The sequence below is a fragment of the Phoca vitulina genome, unplaced genomic scaffold (assembly GCF_004348235.1).
Source record: "Phoca vitulina isolate PV1807 unplaced genomic scaffold, GSC_HSeal_1.0 scaffold50, whole genome shotgun sequence".
Classification (NCBI taxonomy): domain Eukaryota; kingdom Metazoa; phylum Chordata; class Mammalia; order Carnivora; family Phocidae; genus Phoca; species Phoca vitulina.
The window spans coordinates 10751748-10770783 of NW_022589753.1; the positions used below are offsets into that span (position 1 = coordinate 10751748).

Below are 19036 nucleotides of genomic sequence, written 5' to 3' on the forward strand. Positions count from 1 at the left end.
TCTTTTTTAAAAAATGTGTTTTGAGGCACCTGAGTGGCTCAGTTAAGGCTCCAAATCTTGATTTTGGCTCAGGTCATGATCTCGGGGTCGTGGGATTGAGCCCCACATCAGGCTGTGTGCTCAGCATCGAGTCTGCTTCTCCCCCTCCCTCTGCCCCCCCCCCGCTTGCTCTCTCGAGCTAATAAAAACTTAAAAAAAATTTTTTTAAGTGTTTTTACATCAGCAGTGTTGAAATAAACCAACATGCTGTGCCCCCTGACATGGTACAAGGAAGATGTAACATCATATATGTGGTATTCTTGCCCAAAACGCTTAACTTGAATCTAAACAGATAAACCCCATTGTGGGGTGAATGGAATGTTTTAGTTCCATACCATTGTTTCATGGATCCTGAAACCCAGAGGTAAGTATCAGGTACTGAACGCAACATAATCCGTACCCATCAGAGATGTGAAGAGTTCAATGTAGAGGACGTTGAATTTTTACTCTGAGGATTTTCAATCTGTTTTTAAATTGGAGGAAGGCATCAGGATTATCCTCCACCCTGGTTGACAGAGTTAGTGCAGAGATCAGCTAAGCCAATGACAGTGATAAATTTGGGATTAGAAATAGCTCAGTAGGAGGGTCTGATCTATCTCAGGGCTTTTCCTTCGTCCAGTATAAACCGAACCCAATCTGTACGGGCAATGCCACACAGGGTGGTAATAAATAGCAGGACTAAGTGAATTTGAATCTCAGAAGATAAACTGTGCCATTACAAACTACTCTGTCGTGTTGCAAATCATTTTACTGCAAATGAACTCTGCATGAGTATCACACATAACCTCTCACACAGAGTAACTACATTTAAATGCTATCTTCCTGTACATAATCATATGCTCATACAGAGTTGCAGTCAATGTATACAGAATTTGGTGTCTATCTTTTAAAAATTAAAAGTTAAGGAAGCCAGGATATTGTTAAAACTTAGCAGTTTTCTTCCTACTCATTTTGTATCATGGGTGATTGGTAAATATTTGTTGGGTGACTTTTCATATATTTGCAAACAAGAAAGTAGCCTTTATACAAGTCTATCTTTATTTGTAAAAAATAATATACAACTAGAGCTAATTTGATTTTTAAAATCAAAGTTCATTTAGTGATAACGTACATTTTATAATAAAATTGTAGTAAAATACTGACATTTGATAGTTTAAAGTATCATTCATGTAAAAATGTCGCATGTAAAATTTAATTAGAAAATTCGTAGTTCACAAAAGTACATATATTTTGTTGACAGCTCATGAGAACATTATCATAAATTTACTCAAGATACAGAACAAAATTCACAGTTAGGCTTGACATTTAGTACTATAAAATTTTACGCTGAATCCACTGGTATTTCTGTTAATAAGGTACACTGGGAATAACTGATTCAGACTACCAATGAACTGACATTTTATTGTATAACCAAGATCTATTGGTTTTACAATACGTCTAGTAATCAATTATTTCACCAATAATTTAAATGAGAAATCTAGTTTTAACACCACTGACATATACCCTTAGCAGGATAATTAAAATAAAAAGCACTAGCAGCTTTGATGCCCATTTTTATGAGTACATACAACACAAATCTGTACTTTAGAGTTAAAATTTGTACAAAAAGTCAAGCCCTGAAGTATGTTCCCCCAAGAGAAAATTTTGCATGTTAAAACTTTGTTAAAAAAAAGAGAGAGAGAGAGGTAGTGTGTGAAAGGATTTTTACTTAAAATGTTGAACCCCTGCACCACTTATAATATAAATGAAATTTAACCTACATGTTAACATTTTGCCATCCTAGACTCAAATTTCTACCTCACAGAAGGTTAAAGCTGGAATGCCATTTAACAAATAGTGGTATCGAAGTGGAAGAACTTGGGTGAATTCAACAAAAAAGTACATTGCATTACGTAATGTTGTGCAGTTAATAGTTCAGTGATAATCTGTTTAGTGGTAAAGTGAACAAAATACATTAAGTATTCTGAGTCAAGTGACCTTCCTTCAGTCCAAGACTTCTTCATATATCTTTACCATAGAGCGAAAATATCCTTCAAAACGGAGTCACTTAATTCTTCATTGTTTCTATAGCACGCAACTGTTACAAAGGTACCCATTCTAGCCCTATCATAAAATTAATAAATAACTCTGAGAGAAACAGCCGTACGCCACAGGGAACTTAGGTGCTTCACACGATCCTGGGTTTCTATATACAGCATACTGCAGTGCTCGTGCCCGCTGTACAGGGAAATCAGGTGAGGAATGGAAGTCAGCAGCCTTACCCTTCACTTGTTCTAAGTGGATGCACTGGAAAGTAATAAATAGCCTCATAAAATTTATAGCAATAAACTCTACCTGTCCAAGGTGAATACTCTGTATTTTTTCATAAAGTGTAGGCAGTGTTCCTAAAAATCCCTTTAAGGAAAAACCAAATTACCTCATGTAAAAAAGTGCACAAGTTTGTCCTGTGTGTAAAAATCTCTTAATTTGGGTGCATTTTTTAATCCAAAATGACTCCTACTACTCAAATATAATAGCAGAATATAAAAGCACACCGACAGAACACACACCAACAACACAAGGAATGATTTCCAATGAGATGGAGTGCGGGTGAGAGGAGATTAAGGGAGTCTCACGTATTACAAGCTGATGGAACTGCCTTTTGCAACATTAAGTTATACGCATATGGAATGAGTCTGTAAATGTGAAAGCTATAGGATGAACAAGCTTTGAACTTGAACAACTGTTACGGTTTCTTAATTCAGGAACATGGTTTCAATGCTTTATGACACAGGAAGCAACTCCCAAAAACAGGCAGTTGGTTTGATTTCTTAGATATTCGAGGGAAAAAAAGCATTTGAAAAAATTACTTGTAACAATTAGCAACAGAGGAACAACATTAAAAAATCAAAATATAGGGAACATAGGAGCTGAGGTCCCCAAGGTACCAAAGGACAGATCAGACTTCTTCACATTAGAATTTAAAAAAATACAGTTAAAGGAAAAGCTAACTGGGCTCTGCACAGCAGGTTAAATATGCAACCACTTCGAACGGAAATGATCTGGTCCTCTCATAGTTCTGAGAATGTGCTCTAACATCCAGTTCTCTAGAGACAAAATAGCAAAAGCCATAATTTCATTAGCAAAGGCCCCTTTTAGACTTAAACTCACCTCTGACAAACTGAAGTTTATATTAACAATTATCAAACTACTATTTTAATAACATTTTAAGCTTGCAATATTATTTTTCTCATGCCTACTCCAGGTCACTGGTTCAGAGGTATGTATGCTTTATTAACTAGCCAGATTTACAAGTCCCAATGGATCCTCACTCCAAAGACATTCAGACAAAGTTTCATAGTGTTATGATCGTTCCATCTTCTTCTAAGAGTTTCTGATCCGGAGCATGTGTTTCTGTATTTGTGCCACTCGCTACAGGTGCTAGGCTCACTTCATTCGAAGGAATAAAACCGTTCTGTCCAGACTCAAAACTGAGTTCTATTTGCGTTAATGATTCGAGGCTCTCGGTATTAGGAACAGCTTTAGGAATCTGCTGCGGCACTCCGTTATCTTCAATAATAATGTCATCTTCATCACTGTCTTCGTCCTCTGGCTCAAAGCTTGGTTCTACCTGCTGGGGATAGCCCAGGAGGCTGTTATCTGTGGACTGGCCAGAGCTGCCGGAAGTCCGACTGTTCCGAACAACATTATTCCTCTGGTTTGCCGGTCTCACTGTTATAATGAGGTTGCGGCTGTTGGCGATCATCATGTCTGTTACTTGATCAAGACTCTTCCCTGAAACTTCTATGCCGTTAACTTCTAAGACTTCATCATTTACAGCTAGTAGTCCTGTGCTTTGAGCCAGGCCTCCTGGGACAAGTCTGGATATAAAGATCCCTGGGACCTTCTCCAGGCCATGCGGTGTGACCCTGACGCTGGAGCCATCTCGGATGTAGAACCCTAAGGGCTTCTCAGTGCCGTATTTGTAAAGACGAACCCTACGATGTGTTTCTGGGAGAATATCCACGTCTATAATAGAAGACACAGGTCTGAAGTCTTGGGGCATACTAATGACTATATGTGGCTTTTTTCTATGGTTGTCAGGACGCAATACATTGGTTAAAACATTCTTCTTCTTTATTAGTGTATCTGTACCAAAGGCACTGTAGTCTGCTTCTTCTGTTTAAAAATAAAATAAAGTAATTATGGAAATGATGTAAAAACACCCATTTTATCTACAGTTGAATCTATACAGAAGAGGTAACTCACATGTATTTGGTACATAAACAATTTAAATATTAGCTTATTCTAATCAGATCAAAATGTAGCACAGTAATAAGACCTGCTGTACCAGAAGGAAACCACTAGGTGGCCCTCTCAAGCACACGTCATAAAATCCCAAATGTCGAATCTGATAAAGCTCAAGGACTACTTAACAACAGTTAAGAGGGGAAAATGAAATTCTGATAAGCTTACACACACATTTTTAAACATCATTTCAAATGAGTTACTTAAAACTATCTTTCCTTCATTTGTTAAGAAACTCCAGGTTGCCTATTTCTTAACTCAATGATACAAAATGGGACACTTGATTCCCAAGGTGAATCAAAGGAACGACCTGCACCACAGGCTGGCGGGGCAGATAATGCAATTAAACGAAACAGACAGTATGCAGGAAATGATAAGGTAAATTAGATGAATGTATATCTACAACTTAGGAATTTTGGTCTTCTGCGAATAAACATTCTCCCTCAGTTTTCCAGGGGAGTTCTTATTCTTCCATTTCCCCACTTCTGAAAGAGGCTAAAGTCTAAGATTTCACTTTTTTCTTCACTGTGTGAAAAACAAAGAAGTGCAGAGGGCCCTTTCTCAGCGGCGGCACCGCAGACAACCCGGAGTGGGAGGACTGGCCAACTGGAGCGCTCAGGCCTCCCGTAACGGCACCGCGGGCCGTGCTCCAGGCAGTCTTCCTTCCACTATAGGAATCTGTGTGGCCAAATCCCATTTGCCACGGAGCCCTGTTTTTTAAGTAAAAATCTTCTCGTTTTTAAATGCTGACTCCTAATTAAATAACAACAAAAACCAGTTTGAGTCAAACAACAAGCGAGGGTTGCATACATGCTTCCAGCCAGCAATCTATAATCTCTGATCGTGTAAACTAAGGAAAAACAGGGCACCTAAAACCAGATCCGCCTTCTGAAATCATACTGCTGAAGGAAAATACCTACAAGCAAAACACCTCATTAGAGAATGAGGTAAAAAAAAAAAAAAAAAAGAAATGAAATTAACATCAGGCACAAAACTTGAAATCATGTTTCAAAAATAACAAAGGAGGAGAAACTAAGAAGTCAGAATCTTCAAGGATAAAAATATATTTCCTAAGAACAAAGGAGACAAAAGCCCCCTCCCTCAAAGAACTAGTTCAAAATCCTAGTCTCAGCTACTGCTCCAGAATAATAGTACTATGACCATACTGTGATTGTACAGGGTTCAGCTTATATTCTTTCCCTTGACTCTCACACTCTATTGATAAATATTATCATCTTTACTCTATAAAAACCAGGAAATTAAGGGTACAAAATAATGATTAAGAGTACAAAATACAGAGAAAAGACTGGACCTTAATTTTCTTACTAGGCCAATACCTTACACATTCACAGAATGAGTATTAAGTGTCAGGTGTGTGAGTATGGACAACCTTCTCTTCTCATGCTGCTTCAACATTCTGCACAAGCTAGTTGCAGAGAAACGTACAAGACTAGGGGTGCCTTAATTTTTGGCATTTTATCCCCTCTGGGGATAATTCTTTCTTCATTTATAAAGTATGTATACCCTGTTCTTACAGAGACAAATTTATAATTTGGCTTTGGAAATGAACTCACTGATACAAGAATCTTTTTGGCAACATTTGACCAAAAGCCTATCAACGATAGTCTTCTACTGAATGTGTTTTCTCATAAGTATGTATTTTCCTTTTAAAACAATCAATTAAGAAAACCCACATAAGATTTATAAGGAAAATTCCAGACCATACACACTTGAGAACAAAATTAAGTTGCCTACATGGGAAACCTGACCAAACAACAACAACAACAACAACCCCAAATCTGCATAATTTGGCATCGCATCCAGACTGTTTGAATGCTCTCTGCTAAATTCTCAAAAGCAGTATGCCCCGGCACAAAGGCACCTTTGTTCCCCCATCTAGCTAATCAGTTTCCAGCCACTGGGAAAAGAAATATTCTGGCAGAAAGCCAGGGTGCAGAGTGTTAAAGTGTAAAGGTGACTGTCCACAGGGAACTGGGAGTTCACTTTCTACCTGAGTCTGTGTGTCGAAGCCCTAAACTCAGAGTAAGATGAAAAGTTTGCAAACCTGGTTCACAGCAACCTCCCCAGCTATAAAAACCCAGGCTTATGCAACAGTGCATGATATAGGCTTAGACAGCAATCCCTCCCTTATCCCAAGCCTGTCCCTCAGCCACAATCTCGGAGGACTGCCATCAACAAGGATCCACTCGGAATGCCTCTGAGGAGCCAAACTGCATGTCTCAATTCCTTACAAGCAGAAAGCTCCCGTGCTTTACTTAGAGAGGAGCCTCGCAGCCACTCCCTCTGGACCTCTTACTCTTTCAACAGTTAATTCCGAAAAGCCTGGTTTATCTCATTCCTTAACTCACACACACACAGTCGCAAGTCACAGATTCAGAGCAGGGGGTAAGGGTCCACTAGTGAGTGGCAGGCACAGATATATGAAGTAAAAGCCTACAGTGTTAAAGCAAATCTGGAGAAAAAAAAAAAAAAGACACCAAAAACCAAACCCTCATATAAACCCCATCATCATCCCTGTACAGTAACAGAACAGTAACAGTTCATGGTAGGGTCATCAAGAAAGTTCAAGATTATGACCCATTCGAAGTTCAGTGAGAAGACAGGGAAGAACGAAGTAATTTTTGAAATTATTCTATTCAGGGTTGACAACGTTCTCCCCGAAGAGCTGTATGGTAAGTCCTCTTGGGTACAGCAGGTCATCCCGCGATACAGAAAGGAACGCGCAGGGCTGTGTTCCAAGAAAACTTTATTTACAAAAACAGCCAGCAAGCCTTGTTTGCAAACCCCTGTTCTAATCCAAAATGGTTAAATGAACTAAACTGGCAACTTCAAAAAGGATTAAACATCACCTAAAGCAATATTCAAAGTATGCAAGTCCCTTCACTTCCTAATATAAGAAAAACCAACCACCAAACATTTCAGAAACACTGCAACTGGGCCAGGCCTTGTGTCCTGTGCTGCGGATTCGGTGAACAAGAGAGATAAGTGGGGTGCTTGCTTTCATGGTGCTTACAGTCTACAAGAGGAGATGGCAATTAACACTTGCAATCAAATTATTACAAAGGGGCCAAGGAGGCGTGGTGTAGAGACACCGCGCTGTGGGAGCCTAGCCGCTTGCCGGGTAAGGTTCTCCAGGGGAAGTGAGGTTTGTGCTGAGACTTGGAAAAGAAGCCAGTAGCTAATCAGGTAGAAGGGAGGGAAGAATGTTCCCGGCACAGGGTCCAACAAACACAGAGGGCAGGTTGGGGTAGATGAGGAAATCCACTGGGGAGAGAGGGAGGGGAGGGAGGAGGAGGAGCCAGGAGCCCAGTTAGAGGCAGCCAGGGATCACGCAGACAAACAGGGCCTGGAGGGTGGGGGTGCTAGGGATTATGGACTTCAGCCTAAGGGCAATGGGAAGAAAACTGAAGATTTGGGTTTTTCTATTAAGCTCACCCTGACTGTAAACTGGAGAGTGACCCTGAGGGAGACGACTGGGGGTTACTGAGGTCATTCTGGATGGTGCCTGGCCTGGAGAAAAGGCAGTGCTGATGGGGAAACAAATCCGAAAAATAATTAGAACTGTTGCAAGAGGCCTGGTGACTGACTGAACAACAGGTACGTGTCACAGGTGACACCCACGTTTCTGTCGTGAGCAACTGGTATCACATGCTGTTCTTCAAACTTCAACTGACAATTACGATGCATCTCTTAGAGCATTTCTATTATTATTATTATTTTTTAAGATTTTATTTGACAGACACAGAGCGAGAGAGGGAACACAAGCAGGTGGGGAGCTGGAGAGGGAGAAGCAGGCTTCCTGCGGAGCAGGGAGCCTGATGCGGGGCTCGATCCCAGGACCCTGGGATCATGACCTGAGCCGAAGGCAGACGCTTAACGACCGAGCCCCCCAGGCGCCCCTCTTAGAGTGTTTCTAAATCAAACCTGGATTCATTAAAAAGTAATCTTCAAGTCCACCTAGCAACTAATGTCCACTGCACAGTTCTAGGGACTGAGGTGCCTGCCGGGTGTCTGGGCCACAGGCCATGTCTGAAGTACAACAACGTGTAAAGCAAGCAAGGCCCTTCCAGGGTTTCCAACAAACTCTTTCTAATAAATCCAAGGTGTGAATGCGTTTGTCTGATGTCATACAGAAACAGACGGTAGGTAACACAACAAGAAGTTGTGGTGCGGGTATTCTCATCAGATCTGGTGAGGAGGCCATGCACCTCCACGGATCCCAGACTTGGCTGCCCCTCACGACTAGCTGGGAAGCCTCTAAACTCCAACAGGGGATGCGGTTGGCAAAAGATCTGGGAATCCTCTTTGTGAACCTAACTTTTCAGATAGCAGGGATTTTGTTTTCTTTGGTTTCTGCTTCCGTGATAACAGCCCTCGAGTATGGGGTTTTTCTTCTAACAATGAATTGTTGTTAAGACATAAAACCTTTCAAGATATGCAATGATACAATTTTTGAGTTCACACTATATAGTTTATGCATTCAACTGTGAACTTTCACTTCAAAGAAACTTCTAGTAGATATATCAGATTTTAAAAGACCACATGATTTCAAAATTGAAAATGATTTTAAAGTTTCGTTTTTTAAAATCACTTGGTACCATATAAGTTTAATTGCTGCCCTACTGATTCCTAAACTGGAATCAACAAGCCAAGAAAACAAAGTGTATTGTAATTAAGCAGTAAAATGTTACTATAATGTCATGCTTTATATTACTTTCCTGAATTTAATGTCCACTAAAGTTTACCTAAAATCAGCTTTCTGCTCAAGCATCAGTTGAGCTTTAAAAGAAGTATCACTGTGAATCACAGGGCACCACATAAGTCTGTTAAGAGAGACAATAAACAAGATAACTCATACTTACATAAGGTAATTCCAGGGCTGATAAAGGTGGGAGGGTCAAGGGGCTTTGGCTAGGGTGGTCCAAAGAGACCCCTCTGAGGAAGTTATTTCCGTGTGATAAGATCTGAAGGATGAGGAGGGAGCTGGGGGGAGGATCGAGGAGAAAGACAGCAACACCCTTTCCAAGTTTGAGACAGAAAGCAAGCCAGCCTGGTAGGCTATGATGAGGGAGTGGGGGAATAGAGAAGGATGAGGTTGTGAAGTCCAAAGCAGGAAGGATTTTATTCTGGATTGGGGGGGGGGGGGGCATTGAACAGCAATGACTTGACCAGCTTACTTTTATGCTTTCCTTAAGTCATATTTGTATTACATTTATATTTTTATTTTTTTAAAAGATTTTAGGGCACCTAGATGGCTCAGTCGATTAAGCATCTGCCTTCCGCTCAGGTCATGATCCCAGTTTCTTGAGACAGCCCCATATTAGGCTCCGGGCAGGGAGCCTGCTTCTCCCTCTCCCAGCCTCGTGCTCTCTCTCTCTCATAAATAAATAAAATCTTAAAAAAAAGCAGGGGAAGGAGCAGAGGGAGAGGGAGAAGCAGACTCCCTGCTGAGCAGGGAGCGCAAAGTGGGCCTAGATCCCAGGACCCCGAGATCATGACCCAAGCTAAGGCAGATGCTCAACTGACCGAGCCACCCAGGCGCCTGTACGTTTATATATATATATATATATATATATATATATTTTTTTTTTTTTTTTTTAAAGATTTTTTTTTTTTTTTTTATTTGACAGAGAGAGACATAGCGAGAGAGGGAACACAAGCAGGGGGAGTAGGAGAGGGAGAAGCAGGCTTCCCCGCAGTGCAGGGAGCCCGATGTGGGGCTCGATCCCAGGACCCTGGGATCACGACCTGAGCCGAAGGCAGACGCTTAACGACTGAGCCACCCAGGTGCCCCCGTTTATATATATTTTTAAAGAAAATATTTACTTATTTGAGAGAGTGGGTACGCGCGCGCGCGCGCGCGCACACACACACACACACACACACACGCAAGTGGTGGGGGGAAAGGCAGAGGGAGAGGGAGAAGCAGGTTCCCCGCTGAGCAGGGAGCCCTTTGTGGGCTCGATCCCAAGGCCCTGAGATCATGACCTGAACTGAAGGCAGACGTTTAACCGACTGAGCCACCCAGGTGCCCCTACATTTGTATTTTTAAAAACAAAAATGTTCTGTTGAATGTACTGCCTATTTCTAAATAAAACTTTTTTTTTTAAGATAGGGGGAGGGGCAGGGGAGAGACAATCCTAAGCAGGCTCACCACGCCCTGTGGGGAGCTGACCCAGGGCTAGGGCCTGATCTCACAACCGTGAGGTCATGACCTGAACAAAAACCAAGAATTGGACACTTAACTGAGCCACCAGGCGCCCCTTTCTAAATCAAATTCTAAGGGCTGTTTACTATATTGGACATTTATTTCTAGGACATAGAAAACTTTTGTTCACATATAAACATATTCAAAAGCAAAAAACAGAACATAACCACCCTTAACAGATGTGAGGGTTAATCCCACCATCATGAAGTGTTACAAAGCCAGTAATAAATAAAATCATGTAGTGGTATAATCAACTTCTATCATATAACAAAAAAGATAATCCAACAACAGCAGTTTAAAAATAGTCACTCCACACTTGAATACACATTCCAAAGAGCAACAAAGTTTTTAATGAAAATTACAACTGCTAAGAAAGGCCTACTCATCAATAATTATGGATATTATTCTGCTTAAAGTGACAAGTTCCACATGAATGCTTTGTCTTCTCTCCTCTACCGATGTTCTTTTGTCTCCAACAGTCTGTACACAGCTTTCCAAGGGTCCATCCCTGGTCTTCATCCCTACGAGGCCTTACTTAGGTCTCCTCCAGAGAATTTCTCAATTATCACTTTTCCACAGACTTTCAATTTTCTCTGACTGGGCCTCTAGATTTTGATCCAAAGTTCCTGTCTACCATTTCTAATTTCCTAGGTGGCATGGTGAAAACTCACCAGCCAAATATCCTAAAACCAAACCCATTTTCTTTCCAAGCTAATGTCCCTCTTCCAAATTCTGCTTGTTTATGGCACTGTCCCAGCCATCAGACTCGAACCCAGAAAGCTGTTCTCTGTTGGAGTCCCTCTTCAACTCCCCGCCATCTAGAGGGGAGCACAGTGAGTCTCAAATATCAGATATGCCCTCTTTATCTAACACTGCCACTTTCGTCACCGGCCTCCTCCATTGGGGCAGCTTCCCAGCTGTCCCCTCACCGCTGGGTCCTGGCCCTCTCCTCTAAGACCACTGCTCACTCCAACTCATCCCCAACAGCCAAATTAATCTCCTTAGATTAACACTCTCATTGTACCACACCACTGTGACATATCTATGAAATCCACCTCAGGGGTCTCTGGGAAAATCAATTTGTGTGTTTCTAAGTATTCTGTGAATAGTCAAGTGATATGGACATGTTACCCTTGGAGGTTTATTTTTGTTGGTGGACTTTAGTTCCTCCAAACCCAGAAAAGCAAAGCTATATAATCAGTGGAATTTCAAAGCCCTGGGAGTGGTCTAAGGTTTATCAACCGATTGGAAATAAAGTTTCACCTTCAAGGGTAATCCCTACCCATTCTCTCAAACTGCTTTCTGGGTTGGTTTATAAACATAGTTAAGGCTTTCATTATCCCACCAATACTGAGCTTGCTGCCGTCATGCTGGCTTTCTTAAACCTCTTCATTTACCAAAGACAAAGAAATAAATGGCCCACATCAGGCCCATGTGCAGACAGGCAACACGGAGGAGGCCACGAAGTTTAAAAAAAAAAAAAAAGTTTTAAAACTCAAAATACGTTTGAAAATGCTTGCCAAATGTTCTTTTGCAAGACTAATATCAGTGTTTAAATTCCTCTACAATAATGACTTGATATCTAATTTTCCAGATAATTAACTAACTTTATTTCTGTGAAAAACATTCTAAATAAGTTAACTCTCCTTCAGGTAGTTATTAAGTAGTAAATATGGCACTTGAAAGTCACTTGCCACCAAAAAACGAGAATCTTTCTCTGATTCCAAAGTCACAGTCTTTCTGTCCTGTATTTCTGAATGGACAAAATTCTATTCAGCAAAGTGAGGATTCAATGCATATTCTTATCAATGAGGAAAATAAACTACTTTTATTTCTAAAACAATTTTTCCACATAGTAGTACTTACCCTTTTTTTGTATAAAAATCCTAAGCAGTGGATTGGCCGTTGAAACAGCTTTGTGATAATTATCATCATTATTTATAGGGAGTAAGTCTCCATGGATGTCTGCATAGCCTACTAAAACGTCAACATTGGGTATCTTATGAACATGTTGCAGTAATCCATAAAACTCCTCAAATTTTCCAGGTTTTGATCTTTCCAGGGAAAACCGACGAAATTCAGCTCCAAACTATAAATACAATGAACATATTAATTAAAAACAAAACAAAAGTAACAGGACCCAATCTGAAAATGCACTCCACAGGAAAATTAACAGGCATAGTACTTCCCTTAATAAAAAAGACAGTTGCAGTGACACAGTCTATTGTCAGAAATCTCATTATCGGAGATAAAACAGCGTAAGAGAGACACAGGAATGTGCCTTCTCACTGCTACCTCTCGGAAGGGCATTCCCTTCAAGAGATGCAGGCTCCACTCAATCCCTGGGGTTCCCAGGCCTCACTGGGGACTGCCCTGCAGTGACTCAGCTCAAACCTGTCTGGAGCCCAGATCCTGACAGCAGTCCTCTCCCACCTCAGGCCATGGGGTAAAAAAGATGTGCCCAAGTCTTTATTTTGGCCATCAGCAAAAAGCACCTAAGTTTCTTCCCCCATAAAAGGAATTATGATTTCACAGGAAGTGGCAAGAATTAATAGCAACATATAAAAAAGCGACTTTGAGCTTCTTCGCATTAAGGCACACTACAAATGGGAGGTAGATCATATAAGAAATAGGTCTAGAGATGAGGAGCATCTTCCCTATGAATGCTGGAAAAAAGCTTTATTAATACATAAAATATACATCCTACAACCATCCAATTAATGCAAGAAGTGTCTGTGTGCTTGGCACAGTGCCTGAGCCCTACAGATGGAAAGGCTCAGGCCCACAGCAGGAGCTCACCCATGAGTGGGTAAAGAGGACAAAGACATCAGAGAGGTATTAAGGGACCACAGAAACACCTCTATCATGACCCATTCTGATTCCTCCTCTAGAATCACACCTCTGCTCTCCAAATGCCAGATTATTAAAGCGGCACTCAGGACTGGCTTCATCTGTTCCCTGATAAACAGGATCTATGACTTACTATGGGCCCAGCGTGGCATTTCCTCCAGGTGCAAACCTAGGTAAGGTTAATCAGCCTTCCTCACAAAGTGTCCCACCCACGTTTAGGAAATGCTACAAAACTATAATCACACTCTTAGGAATCACTGTGAGACCAGATATTAAAGACTCAGTTCAGTCCTCCAGTTGATTTTTTTTTAATTTTAAACAAATGTTTGCCAAATATGCTCAACCACTGAACTCGTTTTTCCTCTAAATATCTACTATTAACAAGAAATACTAATGTACTGGGCGCCTGGGTGGCTCAGTTGGTTAAGCGACTGCCTTCGGCTCAGGTCATGATCCTGGAGTCCCGGGATCGAGTCCCACATCAGGCTCCCTGCTCAGCAGGGAGTCTGCTTCTCCCTCTGACCCTCCTCCCTCTCATGCTCTCTGTCTCTCATTCTCTCTCTCGCAAATAAATAAAAAATTAAAAAAAAAAAAGAAATACTAATGTATTTTAATGTAATACTAACACAGCCTTAAGCATCAAGCAGACAAAGTCCCCATCAGAATAATTTGAGCAGGTTACAAATGTGTCGTTTCTCTTCCCAAGGACCTATGGGATATCTGGAGTCACTGCATCTGTTACACGGCAGAAGTTCATCTGCCTTGCTGATACCCACACTACTCATCAGTATTAAATTTAAAATTCACTAAAACCACCTCTTCTAATCAATAAAAGAGTTTCCATTAACCCATTCCTGAAACATAAACAACAACACTTGTCAAGAATATAAGGTGATTCATACCTAAAACTCTCAAAAAAGTTTAGTCACACCTTCACGTTTCAAAGTAAATAAAAACTCGGCAACACCCTTCACATCAGAGCTAGTCTTATGATGTTATCAAAAGTCACAGCTTCTCCTCCACGTTCTTTATCCTGGTATCACAACCTAAAGCTCCCAGTGCTCGGATTCCCGCCAGGGTTTTACCACTTCTCCAGGTACGTCAATGAGAGTACCATCTAACACTGGAACATTTTAGGGCTCCAACGTGACTGCTAAAGCTTTTGGGTGAAAATCCTTTGCTCAACATGTTTTTCTCTTCCTTAAATGTTATGATAAAAACAATGAAAAACTGTGTGGCTTCACAGAAGATGTGCCCTTTGCAAATGTTAGCAGAAAACAAAACCAAACGAGAAACTGTTATGCTTCTTGCAGAAAAACAATAGGATTAAGAGAACGTTTTACTACACATGAAGAAAAATACTAAGAGACAAAATTAAGACCCAGTCAACAACTATTCACTACGTGAACCATTTCTAACTCTTATGAAGGCCAGTCTAGTTGTCTTGGGCACCCAGGATGTGTCCGTTCTCCCAGGATCTGCTGGGACAACGGATACCCTTCTCCCGGCACTGTTGGTACATTCAAGAAACCGCAAAGTTAATTTTACTCCTGTTTGCCCATGAATAATAATTAGAAAATGTACAGTCCAAAGACTGTTCCAAGGTTATTAAAGGATACCACCTTCATTATTAAGAACTTTCCCAGCTCTGCTCAGATAATACAGCTGACACTGTTTTCTATGCAGAAGAAAAAGAGATCCTGAAATGTGGATCTGCACATCACCTGGTTGTGGTTACAACCTCTTGACCATCAGTTTTGTAAAAAGCTGTGGTATTTCCAAGGCAGCTGACAAAGGGAAATATCGTTTGAAACATCTGTCCAAATACTTTTAAATGATAAAGATGACAAGTGTTTTGTTTAATCCACTAAAAATAAATGTGTCAACAATATCTATTTAAAACACAAGGTGTCACAGGCACACAAAAAACAGTACCTAATACTGTGTCTATTCACCAACATCGGGAACAGAGGAACCACACTTCATTCAGTGCAGGTTCTCAGAATGCCTTGATTCTATTTACAAGTGCAGCATGGCAGCTCAAATATATAACATGCAGTACAGATACACCTGTGGGGAAGATTCACAGGTCAGCTGACAGAAGAGAAGGGGCAGAAAGCCTGAAGTTCCAGTCCTAGAGTGCTCCAGGTTTCTAGTCCAGGAGATAAATTACTGTTTGATTGTATTTATCAGTGCACCTAGAATCTCTACTCATGTTTTCCTGTGATGAAGAATTAAAGACTTGCTACCAAGATTAGGACCACAAACTGCATTTTAAGATTATGCAATATCCTAAGTGTTTTTCTTTTCTTAACCTCAACCCCCACAGATGCAAACTAGATTTATGACAGAAATGCCTGAGAAAGTTCAACCACTGGGCACAGAACCACTACCGCGGCTATACTGCTCGAGGGAAAACCCGGTATATTCGCAGTCATCTTAACCCTTAGCTCAAGCACATCTCTTCCATTTGCTCTGGCAGTTCCATGGACGACACAGGGAAGAGCACATTCCTTAAACTGCTATAATTACATTTCTATTCTTATTAAAACAGAACGTTTTCTGTGGAACTACCTACCCCCTACCCTGATACAGAAATCACAAACCATTTAAATGATGCTCAAAATGAATGTAGATATTCCTGAGGCGAAGACCTTAGTTACAGCAGCTTACAGAACTTTGCTTATCAACTCTAGATAATAAAGCCATTCCACCCACAGGCTCCAGGGAGCTCTCCTTACTCTATCTACTTCACTCAAAACCACTCCCTACTCCCTGATTTTGGATTTGCCGTAAGTAGTCTTATATTCAATGATGTTTCATCATTTTTGAAGTTGATAAGCTCGTACTGTTCTCCCATTCTTGCATGTGTTTTGGTTTTCTTAACTATGTTAAGTGTTCTCAAAAACAGTTCTATTCTATAGTGTCTAGAAGTTATTCTGTAAAAAGGCTTCCAGGTTTTGTCATAAAAGCAGAGCCTGGCGACCCCTTTCTGATCCCTCCATTTTCCAGAGAATCAAATTAGATCATCTAAACTCCTTTGGCTCTTCAACTCATGAAATGCTTGCTGAAAATGTTGCTGTGGTTGCCGATCACCTTCAAATTCCACTCAAAGCCCCCTTCCGAAAGCATTCTTTACCTAATCCCTATAGACTACCCTGCTCAGGGAGCCTTGCAATTTAGGAATTCAGCGGATACGGACAGAATTATCAGCAGCCTGGCATACCGTCGGTGAAGAAGGAAAACACTTGATGTGAAAAGGTAGCACGATGGAATGAAAAGAGCATCCAGCCTCAAACTGTAAAGGGCTACTCAAACGAAAGGTGATAGTGTTAATTTTATAGATTAAACGCATACCAAAGTTAGTGCCGAAGAAATCCCTAGCAGGAAGCAAAGCTAACTTTAAAAGGGCTCTTTAGGGCACTGGCCTCTCCCTTTCACCACTCGATGCACCCTTGAACCACAGAAAGGGGTAACATTTTGTGACCACGCGTCTTCCAAACACCTTTTACTCATAGACCAGGAGCTAGAATTTCCCCCAAAGCTTTCGTACCCCACTGCGCTCAGACGCCTCCCATCCCTGAACAGGAATGAGATTCAAGGAGATAAAGTGCTCCACTGGCTTCCCACCTGGGCCAGGAACACACACAAGGCCCCTCCTTCGCCCCCTTCTCGGCCAGTTTACTATCCACCACCTCCTGCCTCCAAATCCCACCGCCGAACCCCCCCGCGTTGCAGACAGCCGGGCAGCCCCCGAGGCCGCCCCGGCCAGCCCCCCGGCCTCCCCCAGGCCCGGCCCCCATCAGCCGGCCGCTCCGCCCAGCCCCGGCCCCGCGCACCTTGCTCTTCACCTCCATGGTGCCCAGGCAGCCGCTGCCCGCCCCGTGCCGGTGGCTGCGGTTCATGCTGAGGCCGGGCCCCGCAGCGGCCTCCTGCGGCCGGGCCGCCCCTCGGGAGCGCAGGGAGCGAGTGCGCGGCCGGCGGGGTGGGGACGCGGCTGCGGCCCGGACGCCTCCTCACAGGCACCTGCAGAGGGGCTCGGCCGGGGCTCGGGGTTCCGCGCAGAGCTCCGCTCCGCTGGCTCTTCACGCGGCGGGACCGAGGGTCGGACTGGCTGCGCGGCGGGCGGGGACGCGACTCCCTCCCTCCGGGCCTCGGCGGCGGCCGCGACGGCGGAGGAGGAGGAGGGGGCGGAGCAGAGGCGACAGGCGCCGCAATCTCGCTCTCGGCCACCTCCCCCGCAAGCCCGCGCGCGCGCACCCGAGCCGGGCGGGAGCCGCGGCGCGCGCGCGCGCTCACCTGCAGCCTCCGCCGAAGCCTCAGCGGCTCGCGCTCCGCCCCACCCAATGGGAAGCGCGCACCTGCGCCAGCGTCGCCAACCAATCGATACACGCTTCGTGAAGCGCGTGGGCGGATCGCCTTCTCTAAAATCCCGCCCACCGCCGTGCGATTGGCTCCCCGCTGCGAGGGAGGGGCGGGATCACCTGAAGCCTTGGGCCCCCTCCCTGGATCTAGCAGGAGAGCTGGAAAGCGCATGCGCGGGCTCTGGTGTTTCCGTCTTGGGAAGGCCGGCCGGAAGCGCGAGCGCACCTGGAGAGGAGCTGGGGCGCGTGCCTTTTGCGCAAGCGCAGGCACGCGCCTGACGGCCCGTCTCGGCGAGAACGCGCCCGGCTGGGGATGGATCGCGCTGTCCGGCTGGTCGTGGAAGTGCGGTGGATGTGTTCGGTTCCCGGCGCCCCTCACCCCACGTTCACGTTGGGGTGCTGCAGCGTGCAGCAACGCCCCTCCACCACCCAGTTGGGTCGTTTAGGCGTCCGGCTGCGACTCTGTTTGCAAAATAAAAGTTTTCCCGCCTCTGCAACAGTTACTAGGGGAGAACATCAGGGCTCTTCAGGCTTGGTTTTGTCCGTAGAGATTTTTCTGCAATCCGTCGGGTCCTGGGAGGTCGAGAGGGCGCCGCGAGTGGGGAGGGAAAGTGAGCTGAGGCCCAGGATGGCTCCCCTCAGGTCCGGCTTCCCTGAGGACTTCTAGGTCGGCCCGCCCGGGCTTTCTTTTTTCTTTGCTTATTTTGTATTTATTTTTAACCTCTGAAGTCTTCCTCTCCCTCCTCCAGCCATTTCTTGGCTGATTGCTGTTTCCACCAACGGCAGCCTCTGGATAACGTTCTTTTCTCCGAGTTTAGTGATAGAGTTGTGTCCTTATCGAGACTGAACCCTTTGCTCTAAATGCCCCAGAGTCAAGTTTCTCCTAACGGGGACGCTGTTTAGCATTGGCCATGCCGGGGGGGGGGGGGGGGGGGGGGGGGCCGCGCAGCCCCCCCCGCCCCCCCAGCCACCTAGAAGGGCCCACTTGAGCCCTCCGCTGAGCCGACCTGGGCTTGAGGGGGCTGGGGGATGTCTGAGATGGCCAGGAGGAATTGGTTAGGGCGCTTCATTCCACCTGAAGCCTCAGAGCCTGCCTTCCCCTCATCTGCCTACTTCAAATCCCTCCTGACGCCTTGTACATCCTTCCCAGCACTTGTGTGACAAGTGTCAGTTTTGTCATTTTTTTGGAGTCATCTGCCCTCCACCCTAGAATGAAAGCACTGAGGAGGCAGGAACTGCAACAACTCACTTGTGAGCAGGGAGCGTG

At 43.7% G+C, this 19036-nt stretch overlaps 1 protein-coding gene across 1 annotated transcript; it reads right to left on the minus strand.

Moving 5' to 3' along the window:
• Positions 1-1063: 1063 nt before the first annotated feature.
• Positions 1064-17628, minus strand: PARD6B (par-6 family cell polarity regulator beta). The gene is made up of 3 exons (XM_032387743.1): positions 17245-17628; positions 12422-12644; positions 1064-4197 (listed from the first exon to the last, which is right to left on the minus strand). The coding sequence occupies exons 1-3, from the start codon at positions 17308-17310 to the stop codon at positions 3374-3376; spliced, it is 1113 nt and encodes a 370-aa protein (XP_032243634.1). The 5' UTR covers positions 17311-17628; the 3' UTR covers positions 1064-3373.
• Between the last annotated feature and the right edge of the window lie 1408 nt (positions 17629-19036).

Excerpts from the sequence above, each read along its gene's own strand:
- PARD6B (XM_032387743.1), bottom strand. The coding sequence starts at position 17,310 with ATGAACCGCAGCCACCGGCACGGGGCGGGCAGCGGCTGCCTGGGCACC. Across the intron at positions 12,645-17,244 it reads CCATGGAGGTGAAGAGCAAG|TTTGGAGCTGAATTTCGTCG; the intron begins GTGCGCGGGGCC and ends TTGTATTTATAG. Across the intron at positions 4,198-12,421 it reads GATTTTTATACAAAAAAAGG|AAGAAGCAGACTACAGTGCC; the intron begins GTAAGTACTACT and ends ATTTTTAAACAG.